The sequence below is a fragment of the Meriones unguiculatus genome (assembly GCF_030254825.1).
Source record: "Meriones unguiculatus strain TT.TT164.6M chromosome X unlocalized genomic scaffold, Bangor_MerUng_6.1 ChrX_unordered_Scaffold_30, whole genome shotgun sequence".
NCBI classification, from domain to species: Eukaryota; Metazoa; Chordata; class Mammalia; order Rodentia; family Muridae; genus Meriones; species Meriones unguiculatus.
In genome coordinates this window covers 2,518,650-2,543,327 of record NW_026843706.1, presented here as the reverse complement: position 1 = coordinate 2,543,327, position 24,678 = coordinate 2,518,650, and the positions used below count along the sequence as shown (strand labels likewise).

Below are 24,678 nucleotides of genomic sequence, written 5' to 3'. Positions count from 1 at the left end.
AGAATTTCCGAACATTGAACATTTTGTGTATAATTCTTTCTCAAAAGTCTCTAAAGGGATTTTTCTCCCAGTCCTTATTGATCACAGAGTTAAATATTTGAAGTTTGTATTTTATTTATAATAACTTTTGAAAATTGGTATAATTCTGTAGAGAATTTTTATATAAGCTTTACTAGCTTTTTCTTTTTATAATCATAATTTTGCTTTTTCTAATTATTAATTTGTTTAAATGTGTTTTTGTGCTATAGTTTTCTTTTTTTCTGTTTGAGTTTAAACCTTGCCATAAGTTTGGTTTTTTGACGCCTTAAACATTGATAACATAAGTCCGTACTGTTAACATTGATATTATAAATCCATGCTGTTTAGTAGAATATGTCAGATGCATAATGCATTTTTAAGAATTTTGTTAGCTATACATAGTGTTTTTTTTTTTTTACTATGAGAAAAGAAACAGGTAACATTATTTTTAATACATTTTACTCAATACAGTAATAATCTGCCTCTGCCTCCTGAGTGCTGGGATTAAAGGTGTGAAGAACCCCTGTTCAACTTTACTTTCAATATGCATTGCATATCTGTACAATCATATAAAAAGAAGAAAAATGAGAATACTTGCTGCAAAAGTTCAGAGATTATGTCTAATTCTCTCTCTCTCTCTCTCTCTCTCTCTCTTTTTATAGAGGCAGGAGCCTAAGAAATCTTAAGTAACAGCTATTTCCATTATAAGACTGCTATTTAGGATCCTTGGCTATAAGTAGAAGTCAGCTCAAGTAATAAAAAGGGAGAAAGAGCTTAAAGATTTCTTTTAGATCTAGATCTGGGGACTAGAAAATGAAGATGTTAAGAAGCACTCTTTCTACTCTTGTCTAGGCTTTCTTTTTCAGTTGACTGCATTTCTGTGATAGTTAGGCCACAAGTGGATACCTATAGCTGCTCTTTGTAATGTTTTAATTCTAATCACATACAGTTAATGTACATCTCTTCCCTTTCTCCTGTCCCTGGCCTTTACAGATTTTTTAACAAAGTGGTATTCATCTTGATTCGTAATTCCCAGGTAGATCTGACCATATGTGATTGAGGCTAGAACCAAAGAGGATCCTACCTGCTAAGAATGCTATGCAGGCTGGGCAAACAACGAAGGTACCCAGTACTCAAGACAGGTGTGCTGTTCATGTCTTCTTCTTCTTTTTTTTTTTTTTTGACAGGGAGTTTACCATTGCTTCATTGCCATATGATATTTTTGCCATAGTTAGGTGTTTTTGATTACCTTTTTTATGAGACTAAATATTACACTATGGGCCAAAATGTTTTGCAGTTTGTGGCAGTCCTGCCTCAGCTTTCCAAGTAGCTGGGATTATAAGCATGGACCACCACATGGGTCTGGATTACCTTTTAAAATATATCCTGCAAGACGATCATAAGCTTGAGACAGGCTTGGAGTGCATAGCCAGTTCTCTAAACAAAACAAAAAAAATATACCCCCAAAGTATAATAGCTTCCTTTATTTTTGGTGCATAGGTATTGAACCAGGATAGGGATTGAACCTGGAGCCTTGCACAGGCTGAGTTGTATTACAGTCCTTGTATCTCCTTAAAATTTTTTTATTTATGGTCTAGAGAGGTGACTTAGTGGTTAAGAGCACTTGTTGCACTTACAGAAAGTGAGCTTGGTTCCTAGAACTCACATGGTGGTTCACAACCATCTGTAACTCTACTTCTACCAATGTAGAGCCATCTTCTGAAGCAGGTACATTCATACATACATGCATGTGTGCATACATACACGCAGGCAAAACATTCATGCATATAAAATAAACCTAAGGAAAGAAAATTTTCATTTAGATACTGGTTTTCATAAAGGTGAACATAGCTGTTTGAAACTTTTCTAGGTAGTAGTAACTATTGAATACACTGGATCATTTTTCCTTCTTAACTGTGTTAAAGATTGATCTCGGGTTTGTGCATGGTAGGCACGGACCTGGTTAAAATTGTATACTTTTTAATTAATGCCATACTAAATATTTTGATCTTAATTTCATTTGGTGAATAACTGTTCTATCTTTGATTAGTGAACATTTAATGTGGTGGAATCAATAGGTTTTAAATATGAACTAAGAGATTAATGGAGTTGGGTATAGTAGTCCATACCTATAACCATAGCTCTCTGGAGACTGAAGCAAGAAAATTGTTGTGAATTTGAGGCTAGCTTGCATTACATAATGAGTTCCAGGCCAGTATGGGCTATAGAGTATGACCTTGACTCAAAAACACAAAACAAAACACATGGGAAGAAAAGGGCACTTAAACTATGCTTCTTAATAAGATGGAAAAAATGAGTAGGGGTGGATAGGATTAGGATTCTTTTTAGGTATATTGATTTTTGAAATTCCAAGATGATACTATCCCACCTAGCATATACAGAAGTGTCTGCTATGCAGTTGGTTTATTATATGGCAGAGGAAGAAGGATTGAAAATGGAAACGTTGTCAAGATACTGGTAAAAGTAGATCTTAGAAACCATGGGTTTAGATGGATATTGTTTAGAAAAGATTCAGTGTTTATTTAGATGAGAGAAAGGGGGCAAGAACTGATCTGCAAATGACACCAATGCTCAAGGGGGTAGTTTGAGAATTGAGTAGAATAGGAAAAGATCCAGAATAATGTGCTGCTGGCAGCCATGAAGCAGTGGCCTACATCATGCTGCACAAGGGTTCAGGAAAACAGACGAGGCAGTCAGAGACTTTTAAATATTTTGTGAACAGGTTTTTGTTAAAAACAGTGTTATGTTTTGGTTGTAGATATATTACAAAACAGATTAGCAGTTAGTAAAACTGCCTGGCATGCCACCATGCCAAGAAAAAAACATTTTAAATATTTTTTGTATATTATCTTTTCAGATATTTTTTGAGATTTGTTTTTATGTGCATTGGTGTTTTGCCTGCATGTATGTCTGTATGATGGTGCCAGAGCCTCTGGAACTGGAGTTACAGTCATGAGCTGCCATTTGGGTGCTGAGCCATTTATTTCTCTAGCCCTCAGACTTTTTTTTTTCTTTTTTAAAGAGTCATGACCTGGTGTAGCCCAAGCTAGTCTTGAACTTGCTTTGTAGCCAAGAATGAGTTTGAACTCCTTGCCTTCTTTCCACTATTGCAGGTAGATGCCACCATACCTAGCTCAGATGTTTTTCTAACATTCTTTTCTTAGATGAACACAGGCCAGGTTCAATACTGATTAAACAAGTTAAAAAGTGAACAAGTTAAAACAGTGTCATAGACAACATATCAAAGCAGTAGAAAATCTGGTGATCACCTCTTTATGAGAGTGGAAGAGTGGTGCCTTAGTGTATCTTGAATGCTGCCTTTTCATCCTTAACCATATCCGTTGTGCAGAGAAGATTCTGGATTGGCAAATGTATCTGTATCTAATGTAGTACCTAGCACACAGGTGCTTTTTCTTCAGTAAATAAAAGTGAAGCTGTGATAATAGAACAGTGAGATTGGCAGTTGTTGTCTCCAGAAAGAGGAGATAGAGCCAGGTGACAAGAGTCAGATGAGTTGCCAGTTGATTTGCTGGAAAGGCTCTTGGTTAAAACATTCAACCATAGTCAAAGAGTTGAGATTGGGTCCCAGCATTTTCACTCAGCAGGGTTTCAGAGCCAGAGATACTAATTGCTATATCTTTTGATTGTGTTCTTCAAGCCTGGCATGATCTGTAGGTAATGTTTCAGCAGATAACTAAAAAATACAATTCCAAATCATGAGTTTTAGACTTTTCCTTTTTTTCACTTTAAATTTTTTTTGTTAATATAGTTTATTCACTTTGTATCTCAGCTGTAGCCCCCTCCCTCTATCCCTCCCAATCTTACCCTCCCTCCCTCATCTCCTCCTATCCCCCTCTCCAAGTCCACTGATAGGGAAGGTCCTTCTCTCCTTCCTTATGATCCTAGACTATCAGGTCTCATCAGGAATGGCTGCATTGTCTTCCTCTGTGGCCTGGTAAGGCTGCTTCCCCTTCAGGGGGAGGTGAATAAAGGGCCAGCCACTGAGTTCATGTCAGAGACAGTCCCTGTTACCCTTACTATGGCACCCACTTGGAGACTGAGCTGCCATGGGCTACATCTGTACAGGGGTTCTAGGTTATCTCCATGAATGGACCATGGTTGCAGTCTCAGTCTCAGAAAAGACCCTTGTGCCCAGCTATTTTGATTCTGTTTCTCTGCTTGTGAAACTACTGTCCCTCCAGGTCTTACCGTCTCCCCTTTCTTTAATAAGATTCCCTGCCCACTGCCCAAAGTTTGGCTATGAACCTCAGCATCTACTTTGATACCCTACTGGGTAGAGTCTTTCAGAGGCCCTCTGTTGTAGGCTCCTGTCCTGTTCCCTATTTTCTCTCTCTTCTGACATCTGTCCCATTTGCTTACCTTGAGTTGTAGATTGATCATGTTACCCAGGGTCCTCCTCCTTGACCAGCTTCCTTTGGTGTACAGATTTTAGTATGTTTGTCCTATATGATATGTCTAATATCCACTTATAAGTGAGTATATACCATGTGTGTCTTTCTGCTTCTGGGATACCTCACTCAGGATGATCTTTTCTAGATCCCACCATTTGCCTGCAAATTTCATGATTTCCTTGTTTTTAATTGCTGAGTAGTATTTCAGTGTGTAAATATACCACAATTTCTGTATCCATTCCTCCATTGAGGGACATCTGGGTTGTTTCCAGATTCTGGCTATTACAAATAAAGTTGCTACGAACATGGTTGAGCAAATGTCCTTGTTCTGTACTTGAGCATATTTTGGTTATATGCCTAGGAGAGGTATAGTGGATCTTGAGGAAGCATTATTCCTAATTTTCTGAGAATGCGCCAGATTGATTTCCAAAGTGGCTGTACAAGTTTACATTCCTACCAGCAGTGGAGGAGGGTTCCCCATTCTCCACATCCTCTCCAGCAATGTATTGTCACTTGAATTTTTGATCTTAGCCATTCTGACGGGTGTAAGGTGAAATCTCAGGGTCATTTTGATTTGCATTTCCCTGATGACTAAGGATGCTGAGCTTTATTTTACATGTTTGTCTGCCATTCAGTATTCCTCTATTGAGAATTCTCTGTTTAGTTCTGTACCCCATTTTTAATTGGATTATTTGGTTGGTTGGTGTCTAATTTCTTGAGTTCTTTATATATTCTGGACATTAGCCTTCTATCAGATAAAGGGTTGGTGAAGATCCTTTCCAGTCGTTTTGTATTGATGACAGTGTCCTTTGTTTTACAGAAGCTTTTCAGTTTCATGAGGTCCCATTTATTGATTGTTGATCTTAGGGCCTGTGCTGTTGGTGTTCTGTTCAGGAAGGTGTCTCCTGCGCCAATGAGGTCAAGGCTTTTCCCCACTTTTTCTTATAACAGATGAAGTTTGTCTGGTTTTATGTTGAGGACTTTGATCCACTTGGACTTTAGTTTTGTGCAGGGTGATAAGTATGGATCTATTTTCACTTTTCTATATGTAGACATCCAGATGCTACATGTAGAAAAGATGCTGTCTTTTTTCCATTGTACGATTTTGGCGGCTTTGTCAAAAATCAAGTATCTATAGATAATCGGATTTATTTCTGGGTCTTCTATTCGATTCCATTGATCCACCGTTCTGTTTCTGTGCAAGTACCATGCAGTTTTTAATTATTATTGCTCTGTATTACAGCTTGAGATGGAGATACCTTCAGACAATCTGTTGTTGTACAGGATCTTTTCAGCAATTCTAGGTTTTTTGTTTTTCCGTATGAAGTTGAGAATTGTACTTTCAAGATCTGTAAAGAATTATGTTCGTAATTTGATGGGAATTGCAATGAATCTCTAGATTGCTTTTGGTGGGATGGACATTTTCACTGTGATAATCATACCAATCTGTGAACATGGGAGATCTTTCTATCTTCTGGTATCTTCTTCAGTTTCTTTCTACAGAGACTTGAATTTTTTTTTTTCCAAACAGGTCTTTTACTTGCTTGATTAGAGTCACACCAACGTACTTTATGTTATTAGTGGCTATTGTGAAGGGTGTTGTTTCCCTAATTTCTTTCTCAACCCTTCTGTCTTTTTTTTTTTTTTAGTTAATTTTGTATCCAGCCACTTTGCTGAAGATGTTTATCAGCTGAAAGAGTTCTCTGGCTGAATTTTTGGGGTCGCTCATATATATTATTATATCATCTGCAAATAGTGACACTTTGACTTCTTCCTTTCTGATTTGTATCCCCTTGATCTCCCTTACATGTCTTATTGCTCTAGCTAGGACTTCAAGTACTATGTTGAAGAAATATGGAGAGAGTGGACAGCCTTGCCTTGTCCCTGATTTCAGTGGGATTGGTTTAAGTTTCTCTCCTTTTACTTTGATTTTGGCTATAGGCTTGCTGTGTATTATCTTTACTATGTTTAGGTGTGTGCCTTGTATCCCTGATCTCTCCAAGACTTTAAACATGAATGAGTGTTGGGTTTTGTCAAATGCTTTTTCGGCATCTAAGGAGATGATTATGTGGTTTTTCTCCTTCAGTTTGTTTATATGTTGTATTACATTGATAGATTTCCGTATATTGAACCACCCTTTCATTCCTGGGATGAAGCCCACTTGGTCATGGTGGATGATACCTTTTATGTGTTCTTGGATTTGGTTTCCAAGTATTTTATTGAGTACTTTTCCATTAATGTTCATAAGAGAGTTAGATCTGAAGTTCTCCTTTTTTGATGGGTCTTTGTGTGGTTTGGGTATCAAGGTGACTGTGGCTTTCATAGAATGAGTTTGGTAATGTTCCTTTTGTTTCTATTTCATGGAATAATTTGAAGATAATTGGAGTTAGCTCTTCTCTGAATGTCTGGTAGAACTTTTGATGACTCTGCTTCCTTGGGGGATTTAGGAATATTTAATCTATTTACTCTTTTTGATTTAATTTTGGTAAATGGAATTGATCAAGAAAATTATCCATTTCATTTAGATTTTTAAATTTTGTGGCATATAGGCTTTTGTAGTAAGACCTAATGATTGTTTGGATTTCCTCAGTGCCTGTTATGTCCCCCTTTTTGTTTCTGATTTTGCTGATTTGGATAGTTTCTCTCTGCCTTTTAGTTAGTTTGGCTAAGGGTTTATCAATCCTGTTGATTTTCTCAAAAAACCAGCTCTTGGTCTCATTGACTCTTTGAATTATTTTTTTTTTAATTCATTGATTTCACCTTTGAGTTTGATTATTTCCAATTGTCTACTCCTCTTGGGTGTGTCTGCTTTTCTTTCTAGGGCTTTTATGTGTGTTGTTAGGTTGCTTGTATGAGATGTCTCAGACTTCTTTCTGGAAGCACTTAGTACTATGAACTTTCCTCTTAGCACTGCTTTCATTGTGTCCCATAAGTTTGGGTACGTTATGCCTTCATTTTCATTGAATTATAGGAAGTCTCTTAATTTCTTTTTTCATTTCTTCCCTGACTCAAGCTGTCATTGAGTAGAGAGTTGTTTAGTTTCTGTGTGTGTAGGCTTTTTGTTATTTCTGTTGTTGTTGAGGTCTAGTTTTAGGCTATGGTGGTCTGATAGGATACAAGGGATTATTTCAATATTCTTGTGTCTGTTGGGGCTTGCTTTGTGTCCTACTATATGGTCAATTTTTGAGAAGGTTCTATGAGGTGCTGAGAAGAAGGTGTTCACTTTTAAATTTAAGTGAAAAGTTCTGTAGAGATCTGTTAGGTCCATTTGATTAGTACCTCTGTACGTGCCATTATTTCCCTGTTTAGCTTCTGTCTAGATGATCTGTCCCTTGGTGAGAATGGAGTGTTGAAGTCTCCCGCTACAAAGTTGTTGGGATCGATGTGTGATTTAAGCTTTAATAATGTTTCATTTACAAATGCAGGTGCTCTTGTATTTGGGGCATAGATGTTTGGGATTGTGATGTTCTCCTGGTGGATTTTTCCTTTGATGAGATTGAAGTGCCCCTCCCCATCTTTTTGATTAATTTTGGTTGAAAGTCTGTTTTATTAGAATTTAGAATAATTACTCCAGTTTGTTTTCTGGGTCTGTTTGCTTGAAAAACATTTTTTCCAGCCCTTTACTCTGAGGTAGTGTTTATCTTTGTTGCAGAGGTTTGTTTCTTGGATGCAGCAGAATGTTGGATCCTGTTTCCACAACCATTCTGTTAGTCTGTGTCTTTTTATTGGAGAGTTGAGTCTGTTAATGTTGATAGATAATAGTGACCAGTGAGTGTTAGTTCCTTTTATTTGTGGAGTTGGTGGTGTTACCGTGCTTCATTGCTTGTTTTCTTTTAATTTTTTGTTGTGGAGTTATGTATTTCCTGTGTTTTCTTGGGTGTAGTTGTTTTCGTTGGATTTGAGTTTTTCTTCTAGTATCTTCTGTAGGTTGCTGTGTAGATATTGTTTAAGTTTAGTTTTGGCATAGAATATTTTACTTTCTCCATCTATGTTGATTGAAAACTTTGCTGGGTATAGTAGTCTGGGTTGACATCTGTGGTCTTTTAGAGTCTTCATGACATCTGCCCAGGCCGTTCTGGCTTTCATAGTTTCTGTTGAGAAGTCTAGTGTGATTTTGATAGGTCTACCTTCATATGTTGCTTGACCTTTTTCCCTTCCTGCTTTTAATGTTTTTCTTTGTTCTGTAGATTTAGTGTTTTGACTATTATGTGATGTGAGGAATTTTCTTTTCTGGTCTAGTCTATTTGGTGTTCTATAGGCCTCTTGTATGTTTATGGACATCTCTTTCTTTAAGTGGGGAACGTTTTCTTCTATGATTTTCTTGAAAATGTTTTCTGGACCTTGGAGCCTAGAGTCTTCTTTTTCATCTGTTCCTATTATTTTTAGATTTTGTCTTTTCATGGTGTCCTTCATTTCTTGGATGTTTTGTGTTTGGAACTTTTCTGATTTTACTTTTTCTTTTAGAGAAGTATCCATTTCTGCAGTTGTATCTTCAGCGCACCAGAGTTTCTCTCTTCCATTTCTTATATTCTGTTGGTGATGCTTACCTTTGTGGTTCCTAATATTTTCTCCAAGTTCTCCATCTCCAGTGTTTTCTCTGTTTGTATTTTTTTTTTATTGATTCTAACTCTGTTTCCACGTCTTGCACCATTTCCTTCATCTGTTTGAATGTGGACTCTCCTGTCTTTCCATGATGGCCTCTATATTTTTGTTCGTTTCCTCTCTATATGCCATTAGTTGTGCCTGTATTTGCCTGTATTTCTTTGAGAGCTTTGTTCGTTTTCTTTTTATGTGCCTCTAATAACTGGATGAGCATAGATTTGAGATAATTTTTCTGTGTTTCCGATGAATTAGCATATCCATTGATTTTTTTTTTTGAGGGGGGGTGCTGGTGAAACCATAATGTCCTGATTTCTGTTGGATTCATTCTTATGCCAACCTCTAGCCATCTGCTTATAAGTAATCTTCACTGTTCCTGGAGTCTGTATTTGAGACTGGGTCTGTCTGTCTCTGGTGTCTGGAGTATTCTTCATGAAGATGAGAGAGGTCCACCAGTTTGAGAGTGAATGTTGATGTTTCAGCTATAGCTAAGGGAGGAAGGTCACAGGTTCATGTGTACAAGCATGGGTGTATGCATGGAAGTGTGCCTTGAGGGACAGGGTGCTAGAGTGTGTATATACCTGGAATGTGGAGCTTAAGCGCAGGAGAGGGTGTGCGTGCAGGCATTTTTTTCAAGGTCGCAATGGCCATGCGCAGGTGCCCCGAATACCTCAGTGGCCTACAGGCCTGTCATACTGTCCTCCTAGTATTGAGATCTGTCTGGGCTCCAGAAATTGCTTGCCTGGACTCTACTGGTAGACCCACAGAACAGGGGCTTCAATGTTGAGAATGCTGCCCCAAGGATCTCTGTGTTGCCCACATAGAGTGGGGGTGTGGGTAGGAGGGATCAGATGTCTGGCTGTTAGTGTAGAGGGACCCTTGATCTGGAGCTTTGTACGCACTCACTTGAAGGCACACTCACTCACTCGCAGGCCTAATAGGAAAGCACAGGGGTACCTCTTGTTTTCTACCCTCAGATTTGGGCCCACAAGGGCAAATGAGAGTGTAAGAGATCTGTCAGCTCGGTGGTGTCCACTGTTTGGCTACTGGGCAGAAATACCCATACTTCGGGTAGCCCCCTCTGCCGTCTCAGTCACTGAGCAAGGAGGCTCCTGCTTGGGCTAACCACCACCCTGCTGCTGCTGCAGACCTGGGAGGCTGATACAGCCATCCGCCACTGCTGCAGACCCGGGATGCCTACCTCTGCACTGTGCGTTTCATGGAGGCTTGTGCTTGGAGCAATCACTGCCACCTCCGCCAAGCAGGAAGGGCCATGCTTGGGGCAGCAGCCACTGCCCGTAGCCTCTGCAGAGCAGGGAGGCCTGTGCTTGAGGCAAAGGGAAGTGCAGGGGGGTTGAATATTCGCCACTCTCAGTCTCCAGAAATGTCCATGGGTGACCTGGATCCAAATGGTCCCAGCTTACGGGTTGTTCCCTTCTCGCTCTGGAAGCCTTAGTGTTGATGTTCTGGCTTCAGCTGCCTCTCCACTTACCAATTTTGGAGTTTCGGATACTGTGTCCCTCAGATATGGTGTGTCCTGGTCACTGCCATCTTGGACTCCCTCAACTATTTTCAAAGTGAAAATTTTCAAAGTGTGTTGTGGGGTATGTGGTGTGTATCTGTAATTTCAGGATTTGGGAGTCAGAGACAGAAGATACTGTGAATTCAAGGCCAGCCTGGACTGCAGAGTGAGATTCCGAAACCTTGTCTCAAAACTACCCCTCCTTCAATGGCTATAATATTTCAGAGATTGTCCGCATCAGTTTTGCTTTGATTATGCATCACTACACTATTCACCAGTGGGGAATGGCCTTACAGTTGTTCAAAGAAAAATTGTCCATAGAGACTGCAGAGTCTACCTTAAGAGTAAAAGACAGAGCTGGGTGTGGTGGCACACGCCTTTAATCTGAGCACTCAGGGAGGCAGAGGCAGGCAGATTGTGAGTTCCAGGCCAGCCTGGCTACACAGAGAAACCCTTTTTTGAAAATCAAGCGAAGAATTAAAAGACAGATCAGCATGGTTTTTGTTCAGTGGTAAGGTATGTAGGACAGGCAAAGAGGCAAGGGAAATGGAGGAGTTGTTGATCTGGTATGTGAAAGTATAAGATGCAGAAAAGAGTGATAAAGTTAATATGATATGGCAAGTGAAGAAAGAGAAAGAATGTCACTAGCTGTGGTGGTAGAGGCTTATGAGTCTTGGACCAGCTTTTACCATATGGTGAGTTTTTTTCTTTAAAAGGAGCAGTGCTAATTAAGAAGTTGATAGTTTGAATTTCAGGTGTGGACTAGTTCTGGATGAGGGCAGGTCTTAAGGGTTTGCAGTGGAATAAGGGAGAGTATATAGGAGTTGAGGAATACTGGAAGTTGTGACTCAGTTTTTGTGCAAGTTGTCTTTTGTGAATGCTGAATGAGTACATATAAATCATCTAGGTGCCAGTGAGGTGGGAGAGTGATTGATCAAGAGATGTGTAACAAGAGATGACAGAGCGTAGATTTTTTTTTTAATCTTAATAAAAGTCCCGAGTATTAGTGGGGCACTGGTGGTGCACACCTGTAATCCTAGCACTTAGGGAGGCAGAGGCAGGCAGATATCTATGAGTTTGAGGCCAGTCAGGTCTACAGAGCAAGTTCCAGGACAGCCAGAGCTGCACAGAGAAACCCTGTCTCAAAAAACAAAAAAAGAGGGGGGCAAGTTTTATTTAGGAAAAGGACAGTAGAAAGTTAAGGATAGGATTAGAAATAATCTGTATGCCTTGGAAGAGTAGTTTTTTAATGGTGGATGAAGGTGGGAATTAAAGCAGGACTTAAGGAAAGTAGGAATTTGAGGGAAAATGGTTAATTTAAATGAGGATGTAGAAAGAACTTTGAACCAATGTGTACATGTGAGGAAATGTGTATAATGAAGCAAGGTTCCACAGGACACATTAGAAGGAGTTGTGAGGGCATTCAGGAATGGAGAAATTATTACAGAGGAAGGTAGGAGCTGTGTGAGCATGCAAAGAAAGAACAAGATAGAAGATTGCCTGTGGTGAGTGTTAGTGGGCAATAGAGAAACTACTTCAATTCACAAACAGAATAAGTTATTTTTGCTTTATTTGGACCTAATTTATTTTTCTTATTTATGTTTTTGTGATGATTGGAATTCAACCCAGGGCCTGAATACTAAATATGCAGTCTGCCTCTTAGTTACATCCCTAGCCATAAATCTGATTTGGTTTGTTGTTATTGTTTGAGACAAGGTCTCACAGTGTAGCTCTGGCTATCCTGAATAGACAAAGCTGGCCTTGAACTCACAGAGATCTACCTTCATGCCCAGTCTCTTAGATCTAATTGTATGGTCTCAGCTTCATTTCTTAACTGTGTAGAAATTTGTTTATTTTTCTTCAGAAATTACATTTTTTAAATATAAAACCATTTATCTGTTTTTTAAAATGAGGTTAATGAGGTAAGTATAAAAGAAAAGAAATGTTTCTTAAAACTTACTGCTTAGGGTCATCATTTTGGTATCTGTTTTTCCAGACTGTCTTATCTGAACCAGTACATATGTATTTTATTTTTGAAGGAATACTGAATATATTGTGCTAACATCTAATAAATATCCTTTGTCAGAATAGAGAGATTGCTACCACCACTTTTATCTGTTACGGTAATCTAACATTAGGCCGTATCATATTTATTTAATAATTTGTTGTCAGACTTGTTTTCTATTTTAGAGTGTCTTGTTATATAGCCCTGGCTGGCCTGGAACTTACTGCAATTCTCCTGCCTCTGCTTCCCTAGCGCTTGGATTATAGGTATGTTCTACATACCCTCACAAATGTCAAGCTTTTGAATATTTTTTTGTGGACAAGGAAGGTCTGGAACTTGCTTTGTAACTCCAGTTGACTTTGAATTCTCAGCAAGCCTTGCTTATCACCCTTCCTTTCTTCCTCCACTTCTCCACTTTCCTTTTCTCCCTCCTTCATTGAGCCCAGGCTAGTCTGGAACTCTGGATTCAAGGAATTTTTCTCTTACAGTTAGAACTGTAGATGTATGCTACTGTGCCAGATCTTTTTTTAATAGTTGAAGAAGATTTTTCTCTGTACAACTTGGCATGTTTATCCAATTATTTTGTTTGGGTGAATTTCTAGGAATTTTCAAGGTTTTTGGTTTTTTTGTTTTGTTTTGTTTTTGTATATTTTTTTTCTATTTTTGACTTTTCTTAACTAATTATTTTCTTATGAAATCTTTTGTATTACTAATTTTGGAACATGCATATATTTTGCATAAAGTAAGTCAGATAGTGTATTGTATGTAAGTTAATAGGTTACCATTGTTTGATAGATCTATCTTTAGTAGAGTCTCTTCTCCAGGTAGAAAGCCAAAAACAGCTTGAAAACTTTCATAGAAGGTTGCCTTCTAGGACTCAGGTTCTGTGGCACATGCCCGCAGTCCCAGCACTCAGGAGGCAGAGGCAGGTTGATTTCTGTGAGTTCAAGGCCAGCCTGGTCTACAATGTGAGTCCAAGACAACACAGACACCCTTTCTTGAAAAAAAAAAAAAAAAAAAAAAAAGGTTGCCTTCTCTCTAAAGGTTTGTACGCTTAGGATTTTGCTAGTAGACCTAAGATATTATAAAAATTGTTATAACTCTTAATATGGTCTGAATAAATGGTCACGAATAATACCATTTTCTTTATTTTTTTTTCAGGTGATTCATGGCAGGGGACGTGGAAGGATTCTGTTCCTCCATCCATGACAGCAGTGTCTCTTCTGGGTTCAGAGCACTGTATGAGGAGGGATTGCTTCTTGATGTCACTTTGGTTATTGAAGACCATCAGTTCCAGGCCCATAAAGCCCTCTTGGCCACCCAGAGTGATTACTTCAGAATTATGTTCACAGCAGACATGAGGGAACGAGATCAGAACAAAATTCATTTGAAAGGTCTAACAGCTACCGGTTTCAGCCATGTTCTTCAGTTTATGTATTATGGAACTATAGAACTGAGCATGAGTACTGTTCATGAAATCCTTCAGGCAGCAATGTATGTTCAGCTTATAGAAGTGGTGAAATTCTGCTGCTCTTTTCTCTTAGCCAAAATCTGCTTAGAAAATTGTGCAGAAATTATGAGACTGTTAGATGATTTTGGTGTTAACATCGAGGGAGTCAGGGAGAAGCTGGATGCCTTTCTGCTAGACAACTTTGTGCCACTCATGACCAGGCCTGACTTTCTGTCCTATCTGAGCTTTGAGAAGCTCATGTCTTATTTGGATAATGATCATCTGAGCAGGTTTCCAGAAATAGAGCTGTATGAGGCTGTGCAGTCTTGGCTTCGACATGACAGACGACGGTGGCGACATACTGATACCATCATTCAGAACATCAGGTTTTGTTTGATGACTCCAGCCAGCATTTTTGAGAAGGTTGGTGCCTTTGAAAGCAGTAGACAGGACTCTTCATTAAGTTAAAACAGATGTCTTTATAAATAAGATTCCCACAGTTGGTCAGGAGTAAAAAAAAAAAAAAAAGGAGAGTAGTTTATAAGAATATTTTATATATAAGAAGCTGACTTTGTTATATCTTACGCATTTAAGTGTTGTTAAAATACATTTTATGGGTGAAGGGTAAACCAGGTAGGTAGTAGAATAGTTCCATTTTTAAAGTACTTTTAAGGTTGGATTATAATGCAAATATTACAAATTTGCTTTAGTTTTTCTTTTTTAAAATTTATTTATTTTCATTTCATGTGTATTAGTGTTTTTTCCTGTTTAAGGGTGTCAGATCTTGGAGTTACAGTTGTGAGCTGCCATGTAGCTGCTGGGAATTGAACCTGGGTTCTCTGGAAGATCAGTCAGTGCTCTTAACTGCTGAGCCATCTCTCCAGCTCCGCTTTAGTTTTTCTTAATGTGAACTGTGTTAAGTTATTTTTGAAAGTTAATTTAAGTAATCCATGCTAGAATTGGCATTGAGGATTTTTACAGTTCTACATGATGCGTATACATTAAATGCATTTTCTTATTTAAAATGCAGTAAGGGCACATAAATAGCTCTTGATAACCAGTAGGCTACAGAATGATTTTCTTCCATATTCTTACCTATTTCTGTTCCCCATTTTATTGTGAATACTAACTGAATTTAACCATAAAAAAAAACTTTTTGACATTTCCAAACTAGTAGACCATAAAACATCTCTGTACAGACTCCTCAAGCATCTCTGTGTACATTCTACCATGTAACTCTCTTAAATACCTCTAAAACAGTCTTGGCTTTTTTGCATGTAAGCATCTTCCTTTTTATATCAAAGTCTCACTTGTGATCCATTCTTGCCCAAAGGAGAGAGAGCAGCTTCAGTAATTGCTTAACTTAATTGATTTACTAATCACATGTTACCTCTGGGCTTCTGTTTACCTCTTTCATCTTTCCTTTCTAGAAAGCACAGCCAACTTGGTCGACAGACACCCTTTATATTAAAACATTTAGCTTTAGTTACCAGATCTTTAGATTTTGTGAAAAAAATATAATCTCTGGAAAGGAGGTTTGGTTTTGCCATTTGAAGAGTAAACAAATTTGCACCTTTAACTAACACTCAGGAGCCTGGCATGCCTCCTCCTTCTGAACTACTATGAAAAGTCATTATCACCTTTAATAAAAAACTCAATTTTACGGACTTTTATCCTTATTATCAGAATGTATTAATTTGGTAGAATTAATCGAAATGAAAGAATTTACATGCTTTTGTTAAGTAAGAACCAGCCCTACAACAACTACGTAAACCATTTGCTGCTTATGTTTTGATTTTTTTTCTATCTGTACTGTTTTTATTGCTCTTTCCCAGGGGATTCATGGTTTGTCTATACATTAAATGTAGATGCTTTCTTACCACTAAAACAGAGCGTCTTATCCCTCAGTTTCAATCTAGATTGAAGTAGAAAGTTATTTTTGAGATAGAAAATAAAATTTCTTCTCTGTGGGATAGTATGATAGCAGTTCATGATTTGTAAATGGTGAGCTGCTAGGCTAGTTTGTATTTCAGTTATCAGTTTTCAAGATAGGCAGTTGTTATAGTAGATAAAAGGTAATGCTTTGGGGTAGTTGTTTAACATGCATTTGTTGATTTCCTTTTACACCTACAGCATAATAGTAGTTATCACCATTCGCCTGTCATTTGGTTTTATCAGGATAAAAATGTTATTAAGGCTTCCTTCTGGAATTTCTTAGGAAAACTGAAGATACATTTTTTTTTTTTTGTAACATAAAATCTTTGATTTCAAGTTGAGTAATACTAGTAAGTTTGCCTTAATAATGTGTGAGATTCAAGTTTATCAAAGCAATCTGTGAATTTTTAAATGTTGAGATGCTCTTCAGTTATGCAGATTAGAGACCTTATCTATAGAAATAATAACTTCAGAAACCAAACCAATATGTAGAATTTGGTTGGCAATTAGATATTTAGATAAAATGCTGTATGCCTTTGATCCCAGAACTCAGGCAGGGGCCAGCCAGCCTGGTATGCACATCAAGCTCCTGAAACTGTGTAGCCAGGGCTATGAGAGAGGCCGTCTTAAGGAATTTAGACCTCGTTTACCTTATATTTCAAGCTCCTTGAAAATAGTATCCATACATCATTATTGCTGCTGTTATTATTATTATTATATTCAGAACATTGTAGGTCTCAAACAAAGCCATTCTTTTTTTCTTCAAATAAGGCTTTTACTCCATTCCAGGCTGGACTTCAACATGTTCTAGAGCCCAGTCTGGTTTTATACTCAGGGCGATCTTCTGCCTCAGCCTTCTTTTTTAATTTTTTTTAACTTTTATTAATTACACTTTATTCACTTTGTATCCCCCCATAAACCCCCTCCTCCCCCTCATATCCACCTTCCCTCCCCCTTCTTCAGGCATGCCCCCCCCAAGACCACTGATAGGGGAGGTCCCCCTCTCCTTCCTTCTGATCTTAATCTGTCAGATCTCATCACTGCCTCAGCCTTCTTAAGTGCAGAGATTATATCTGCATGTCACATCTTGCAGGGACTGTTGATATGGCCTTATTTTAACTTTTACATGTTTTAAACTTTCTCTTGTAGACTTACTTAAACATACAAAAAGCTGAAAGAATAGAATGATCATTCCAAAACAAACATAACATGTAAGATAATAGTTATTATATTTGCTAGATAGGTAGCAACTGTATAGTCTTTATTATGTTTTTTTTTTCTTCCTGAACAGGTTCAAAGAATGTTATAGACATTATGACCATTCATTCCCTAACAGCTTCAGCTATCATTTCCCAAGATTAAGCATATCATCCTATATGACCAAAATGCTGTTGTCATACCCAAGGGAATTAACAGTATTTCTTTAATATCATGTAACAGCCAGGCCCTTTCCTGTTATTTCAAAGGTGTCTTTTTTAGTTGCTTTTCATGAACTAAAATTTAGTCAAGGTTTGTACAGTACATTTTGTTGTCTTTGTTTTAATTTTGAATTGTCTCTCCTTTTGTGTAATGAACACCTGTATAGTCTGTAGCTGTTACCTAGATTCAAGAACTGTTACATTTGCCAGATTTTTCTAGGCTTTGAAAATAAGTTGTAAATACAAATAACTCACTCTTAAATACTATGTTTCTCCTATGAGTAAGGACTTTTCTTATTTAAAAATAGTATTATAATACTATTTTTACCTTAGAGGCAATGACACTTAAGAACCCCCATCAAATTATTAATACATATTCAAGTTTTTGCAGTTGCCTCCAAAATCCACTAGAATCCATTGCTCTTGGTCATCATGTATATGTAAACTTTCTTAATCCACAACACCCCCCCCCGCCCCCTTTTTTTTGAGAAAGACCAGACTGCTCATTCATAATCAGTGTTTCACTTTCTGGTGGTTTTCTAGGTGTATCTGATTTCCTTGTGTTGTTGTTAACTTAGTTTCTTTATGCCCCGTGTTTCCTATTAACACACCTACATTTTTGCATCATGTTTTTCAGGAACAATTACAGGAAAATATTGTAATGTCAGAGAAAAAACTTAGAAAACCACTTAGTTGTTTTGGTCAGGCTTAGAAATCACCAGTCACCATTCTTTTTGTATTATGACATTAAGCAGCTCATTTCTGTAACTACAATTTTATTCACTCTCTTCTGTGTTGTTTCTTTGAGAGGAATAAAATTCCCCTCTCTTAAAAGTAGAATACTTCAGTTTATTGGAGTTAAAACTGTGTGAAGTGTTAAAATTGAAAGATTCCTTCTTTGGGAAAAAACAAACAAACAACAACAAAAAAAAAAAACAACAGCCTGAGACCTCAGTCTAGTTGAATGGTAGAGTATAAGCTTAGCATACACAATGTTCAATCTCCAGCACCATCAAAATCAGTGTGTAATTGTGCTACTTGAGCTTCACTGTTCAAAGATAAAAGATAACAAAAATGGATGTGGAGAAATGGCTCAGTGGTTGAGTATTGGGTGCTTCTCTAGAGGAAGGGGGTTCAGTTCCCAGCACCCACATGACATCTTACAACTGGCTAATGCCAGTTTCAGGGTATCCGTGGTACCAGCCATGCACGTGGTGCACATACATATGCATGCAGGCAAAATATTCATGCTCACAAAATAAATGAATCTTTTTAAAAAGGGGCAACTAAAAAGGATGTTAATTATCTCAAATTTATTTTGGAACTAAGGATTAAACCCAGGACCTTATGGTTGCTAGCTAGATGCTCTATTACTGAACTACATCCCCAGAGTTAAATAATTTTGAGATTATGATTATATGTAGAAATTGTACTTTGGCAATATTGAGTTAATATGTCAAAAGAAAATTTCACCTTTTGTTCTTTTTAAAATGTAGATAGTACGACATGTAAAATTGCATCTTTTATCTTGGATTTGTTGTTTGGTTTGTATTTTTATAGCAGAATATTGCTCTAACATTAAGTGAGGTTTCATTGGCAACTGAATATGGATATAGTAAACAGCCTTTCTCACATATTTAACCCCCTTTTCCTAATTCACACCCTTTGGTTATGGTTATGTACAGTTAGTGTTAAGGAACTCCCACACCTAAAGACTCCATGGAGTGGTTAAGGAATGTCACATCTTTTTGTCAGGATCCTTTTTCGGTCCTCAGGAAAATAAGTGCCTATACAAAGTTTTGAGAAGGAACTTCTTCCTGAACCAGTAGCTTTCATATCTGAGCGATGGCATCTTAAAAGAAAGAGAGGTATTCTGTTTTGGGGAGAGGAAGAGCTCTACCCCGTCCAATCAATCTCAGGATCCGAATACCCTCTAGCTGTGTTGAACTCAGTAGGTTTACTCTACTTCATTATTATTCCCTGTAATATCCCTTCTGAATTTTTCTCATCTGTACACACTGCCTCAATTTATACTGTGACCAGTCACCGCAGGCTAAGGCTTCCAGATTTCCTGAGTTCTCAAAGTTGTCTCTACTGTTTATTAGAACACTGTAGCATACACACACACACACACACACAAACATACATGTTTTGTGTGTGCATATACATATATGTGTTTGAGCCAGGCTGTACACATAGGTAAGGTCCAAGTGTTATCCCTGTTGTAGAGGTAAGAAAACAAGTTCAGAAAGGTTAGGAATATTATTCCAGAACAAGTGGCACTGCCTAGACTGGAATCCAGGTCTGCTTTCTTCTCTTTTCAGGATCTTTCTTAAAGCTGCTAGACTAATGAGAGCCCCGGGAAGTGTAAAATGCATGCTATTTACCTGTGATTCACTTTAGGCCATTTAGAAGTTAATAAAATTATGAAATTCTAAAGTTGTGATCTCCAAAATTGTGAATTCTAAATTGTTAGCATGAACAGCAACAAAAAAATCATAACTCTGAAAGAATATAAGGTATAAAAACACATTTTAAACTATTAATTAAATCTGACAATTTCAGAATCTTTTGTTTTTTAGTTAAAAATTTTGTGATGCTAGGTGGGGGTTGGACCCAGTTCTTATTTATAGACACATTTAAAAGAAGCAGTTAAGTTCCAGGCTTGGCTGGAACTCACTATGTTGCCTAGGCTAGATTTGAACTTGAGGCAATCCTCCCACTTTAGTTTCCTGAATGTTACCATTACAGTTGTGAGGCCCTGTACCTGGCTGGTCTTTGTTGATGTGTTCTTTTGGTTTTTTGAGACACGGTTTCTCTGTGACTGTCCTGGAATTCACTTTGTAGACCAGACTGGCCTTGAACTCACAGAGATCCACCAGCCTCTGCTTTGTCAGTGCTGAGATTAGAGGTGTGCACCACCTGATGCCCGGCTTATAAAAACGAGAAACAATGTTGGGCTTGTCAGATGAATGACAACCAGAGTTTCTTCCCTAGGACATAAATAGTAGGAGAGACCTGACTTAAAAAAACTTGTCCTCTGACCTCCACACATGCCATGGTGTGCACATGCCCACATATACATAAATAGGTAGAATAAGTAAATGCATGTTGGGCAAAATTATACTCCACAAATACTCTGTATTTGTAACAAAATTGTTAAATTATTGATTAAAAACACATTTGTTCGTTTCTTTAATATACTGACATAGCAGGAAAGGTGGCTCACTCCTGTAATGCTAGTACTTGGAGGGCTGAGGCAGGAATGTTGCCTTGAGTTTGAGGCTAGCTTAAGCTATGGTATAGGACCTTGCTTCAGCAAACAGAAAATGAATAATAAATAATAGTCTAGTGGCGAGCTGGGCATGGTGGCACATGCCTGTATTCCCCAACACTCAAGGAGGCAGAGGCAGGCAGATATCTGCGAGTTTGAGGCCAGCCTGGTCTACAAAGCGAGTTTAGGACAGCTAAGGCTACACAGAGAAACTCTTGTCTTGAAAAAACAAAAGTCTAGTAGCATCCTAACTTTTTTTTGGTGGTGCTGGGAAGTGATCCAAGGACTCACACATGCTAGGCAGATGTTCCACTTAGCTGTATTTTGAGTCCACATTTTAATATTTTTTAACCTGGATCCTCTTCATAAATCATAAAAATGCATAAAGTAAAGTTGGCCCTATAGATACTGTATAAATCCGAATTCAAAATTATTAAGTCCTGTGATAGAAAAACAGATCAGTTCAGCTTTGTATTTATAGAGTTTTAGAGTTGGGAAACAGATGAGTTTACTTAAAGCAGAATGCATCTTATTTCAAATACTTTGTTTTATGAACTACCTCATGATACTCTAGATTCCATAATGTGCCTTTTCTCCCCTTGTTGGTTAAGAAGAATTCACTGTTTTAACCCCAAATTGGATTTGTATAAAATTTAAAAAGTTTTGGATGCTAGCACACCCAAGGGCATATACTCTGCTAGTGGGCTATATGATGCATCCCTACAGTGTTTAAAGTGCAATACTAATTTTTTTAAGGAGAAAAGGCCAGAATGAATATCTGTTGTATGTATAGAACTTAGAATAGTACTTTTCTATCACTGGGAATGTGTTTCGACTTAATAAATCTTTATTTTATAAAAGTTTATTTTAAGACTGTTTACTACTTTGGGCTGGCAAGATGGTTCAGTGAGTAAAGATACTTGCTGCCAAGCCTGATGACCTGAGTTCAATCCCTGGGACCTACATGGTGGAAGATGAGCATTGTCATCTTACCTTCATCCACATAAAATGGCATGCACATCCCCACATACGTGTAATAGAATATTTACCACTTTGACAATTTTGATAGCTTAAAATGTCTTCATTAATGAAAATTAATTCAAGAGTCAGTGAAAATAATGCTTCAGAAAAGCTTTCTAACACTTGGATATTTTAAGACAGAATTTCACTCTAGCCCAGGATGGCTTAACTTGTGGCTGTCCTCCTGCCTCTGTTTTTTAAATGATGAAATTACAGGCCTGTGTCACAATGCTCATCTAGAGTTTATGGCTTTAAAAACTACAATTTGATCTGGTCATGGTGGCGAACACCTTTAATCCTAGCACTCAGGAGGCAGAGGCAAGCAGATCTATGTGATTTTAAGGCCAGCTTGCTTTATGTTGTTTAAGGACATCCACAGCTACATAGTGATACCCTGTCTTAAAACAAGAACAACAACCACACACACACACACACACACACACACACACAAAACAAAACAAAAACAAAAAAACAACAACTGTCATTCCAGCACTCTGGGAGGTGGAGGCAGGCAGACCTCTTAAGTTCCAAGCAAGCCTGGTCTACAAAATGAGTCCAAGACAGGCAAGGCTACACAGAGAAACCCTGTCTCGGAATAAACAAAAAGCTCTTACATTTTGGTATCTGGGGAAATAGCTCAATTGGTAAAGTGCTTACTATGCAAACATACAAGTTTGATTCTAAGTACCCATGCAAGAAAGTCTGCCATGATGTTGCAAATTTATAATCCCAGTATAGAGGACACGAAATCCTGGGGGCTTTCTGGCTAGCCAGCCTAGCTTAATTTGCTATTGTCAGGCCAGTAAGAAATTCTGTCTCAAAAACAGGTAGATAATGCCAGAAAAACGACATCCGAGGTTGACCTCTGGCTTCCATGTACATATAAGCACACATACCCCAGAATTAAAGCAACATGATATAAAGCGTTCTGAACTCACTTAGAAACTGGTAGAATTCAAGGATTGGATTGATTATCTATACCTTAGAATACAGTAGCTGTCAGTGTTCTTTACCAAACACTAATCATCCACACAGTTTCTCCATCAACATATTTGATCTATACAGCATTTACAGTGAACTGTTAACACAGTTACTGTTCTTGATCTTATGCTTGGGGTGTGATAGATATCTCATTAATTGATGTGCAGCCCATGTGATAAACTGTGTTCTTGGCCTCTGAAATCCCTTCGTGTATGTTTTGGAACATGCTGACTAATCTGGCACTTGCCTGAAGTAAAACTTACATCAAAGTGTTACTTGAAATTTTAGCACCATTTAGTTAAAACCTCTTAAAGACTTTGTGTATATCTTATGACTTGAATTAGAGCTAGAATAAGTAGAAATTTCCCTCTATCCCTCACAATTTTAGAAGCACATAAGAAACAGTGCTATATTTGACAATACTTAGGGTGTGTGTATGTATTGCTTGTACACATGTGTATTAAGTGTTTGTATATATGTGCCTGTGTACATGCACATAGAGGCTAGAGGAGGATGTTGGAAGCCTATCACTTTCACTAAACCTAAAGCTTGCCATTTTGGCTAAGCTGGCTAGTTAGTAAGCTCCTGGAATCTTTTTTTTTTTTTCCTAACCCCCAGTACTGACCATACTCTTACATGGGTGCTGGGGATTTGAATTTACGTCCTCATGCTTCCATAGAAAGTGTTCTTACCCATGGAGCCATCTCCCCAACCTTTAAAAATATTTTTAAAGAAAGAAAATTAGACATTTGATCAGAATTTTTGATTAGATTGAGTTGGACTTGAAAGAGCTTAAAATCCTTTTTAGATATTAAGTAGTCTTTACGAAGCTAGAACTTGAAGTTGCTTAAATGAACAGTTAGCTCATTTGGCCCTTTGAGTGCAAACAATGAATGGGTTTTCTTTTGGGAACAAGGCCAGTGTTAAGTGTGCTTGCCCAGTTACATCAGTCTTAACAGGTAGTTTTTTTTTGTTTTTTTTTTTTTTTAAATGACCCACAGTGATTTTTAGGCTTTAAAGTCTGCTGCATATACAGAGTGCTTTATTTTTTTCTACCTCTGACTTGGATTCAGTTTATACTCACAGTTTTTTCAAGAATGTTAGAAGCCTAGATATTGGCTGCTGTTAGAGCCTTGGGAAAAGCAGTGTGTTGGTGTAATAAGTAGTCTGGGACCTACTGAAAACGAGTTTGAAAGTTCATTCTTGGCCGGGCATAGTGGTTGTATACCTTTAATCCTGGCACTCAGGAGACAGAGGCAGTCAAATATCTGTGAGTGCTAGGCAACATAGACCCTGTTTTCAAAGAAAAACATCTCAGTGTTCCCTTTCCAACAAGAAAGATGAAACAATCAGAATAAGGATCCCTTTGCTGATGTGTAAGAGAAGTAACCCCTTTTAATAAGTTGGGAGAAAGGATAGAAAAACAGAAAATTAAAAGGATTAAAGGAGGCTGGATGGATGTGTAGAGAGCTTGCTCTAGTGTGGAAGCACTTCTGGATTTAGTCTCCGTGGCTGAAAAAAAAATAGATCAAATGTCAAAATGACTGGAGAAAAGGTTAGGAACAAGGAGGATGTTTAGATTTTGGGTGTTAAAAGTCTTAAGTGCTTTTTGTGTAGTCCTGGCTGTCTTGAAATTTACTCTATAGATCAGGCTGGCATCGAACTCGGAGATCCATGTGCCTCTGCCTCCTGCTCAGTTTGAAGTTTTAATTTTGAAATTTATTACCTAAAATGAATCACATTTTCGTAAATGAGTACCATCCATGATTCACCGAGAAGTTAGTTTTAGGATTAAACTTTTTTTTTGGCTTGCTTGCTTTGCTATATTTATAAATCAAATATTTGTATAGTAGAGAGTTTCTGTAAATAGGGAAAGATTTCTCATAAGTAGTGAATTCTAGAACTTAGAACTTATTTCTGCTATTTAAATATTAGTAGATCCACAGTAAAAACTATTAACTATATTTTATTTTTTAGCTGTCAGATAATTTTTTTAATGACCTTGCAGTTATTCAAATATTAA

The 24,678-nt window shown here is 37.7% G+C and overlaps 1 protein-coding gene across 2 annotated transcripts in view; it reads left to right on the top strand.

Moving 5' to 3' along the window:
* The window catches only part of Klhl15 (kelch like family member 15), a 45,598-nt gene that overhangs the window by 6,773 nt on the left and 14,147 nt on the right, over positions 1–24,678 (top strand). For both annotated transcript variants that reach the window (XM_021628477.2, XM_021628478.2), the window contains exon 2: positions 13,739–14,450. In XM_021628477.2, coding sequence (XP_021484152.1) covers positions 13,746–14,450 — 705 coding nt within the window. In that variant the 5' untranslated portion in view covers positions 13,739–13,745. The remainder of the gene's footprint in view (positions 1–13,738; positions 14,451–24,678) is intronic.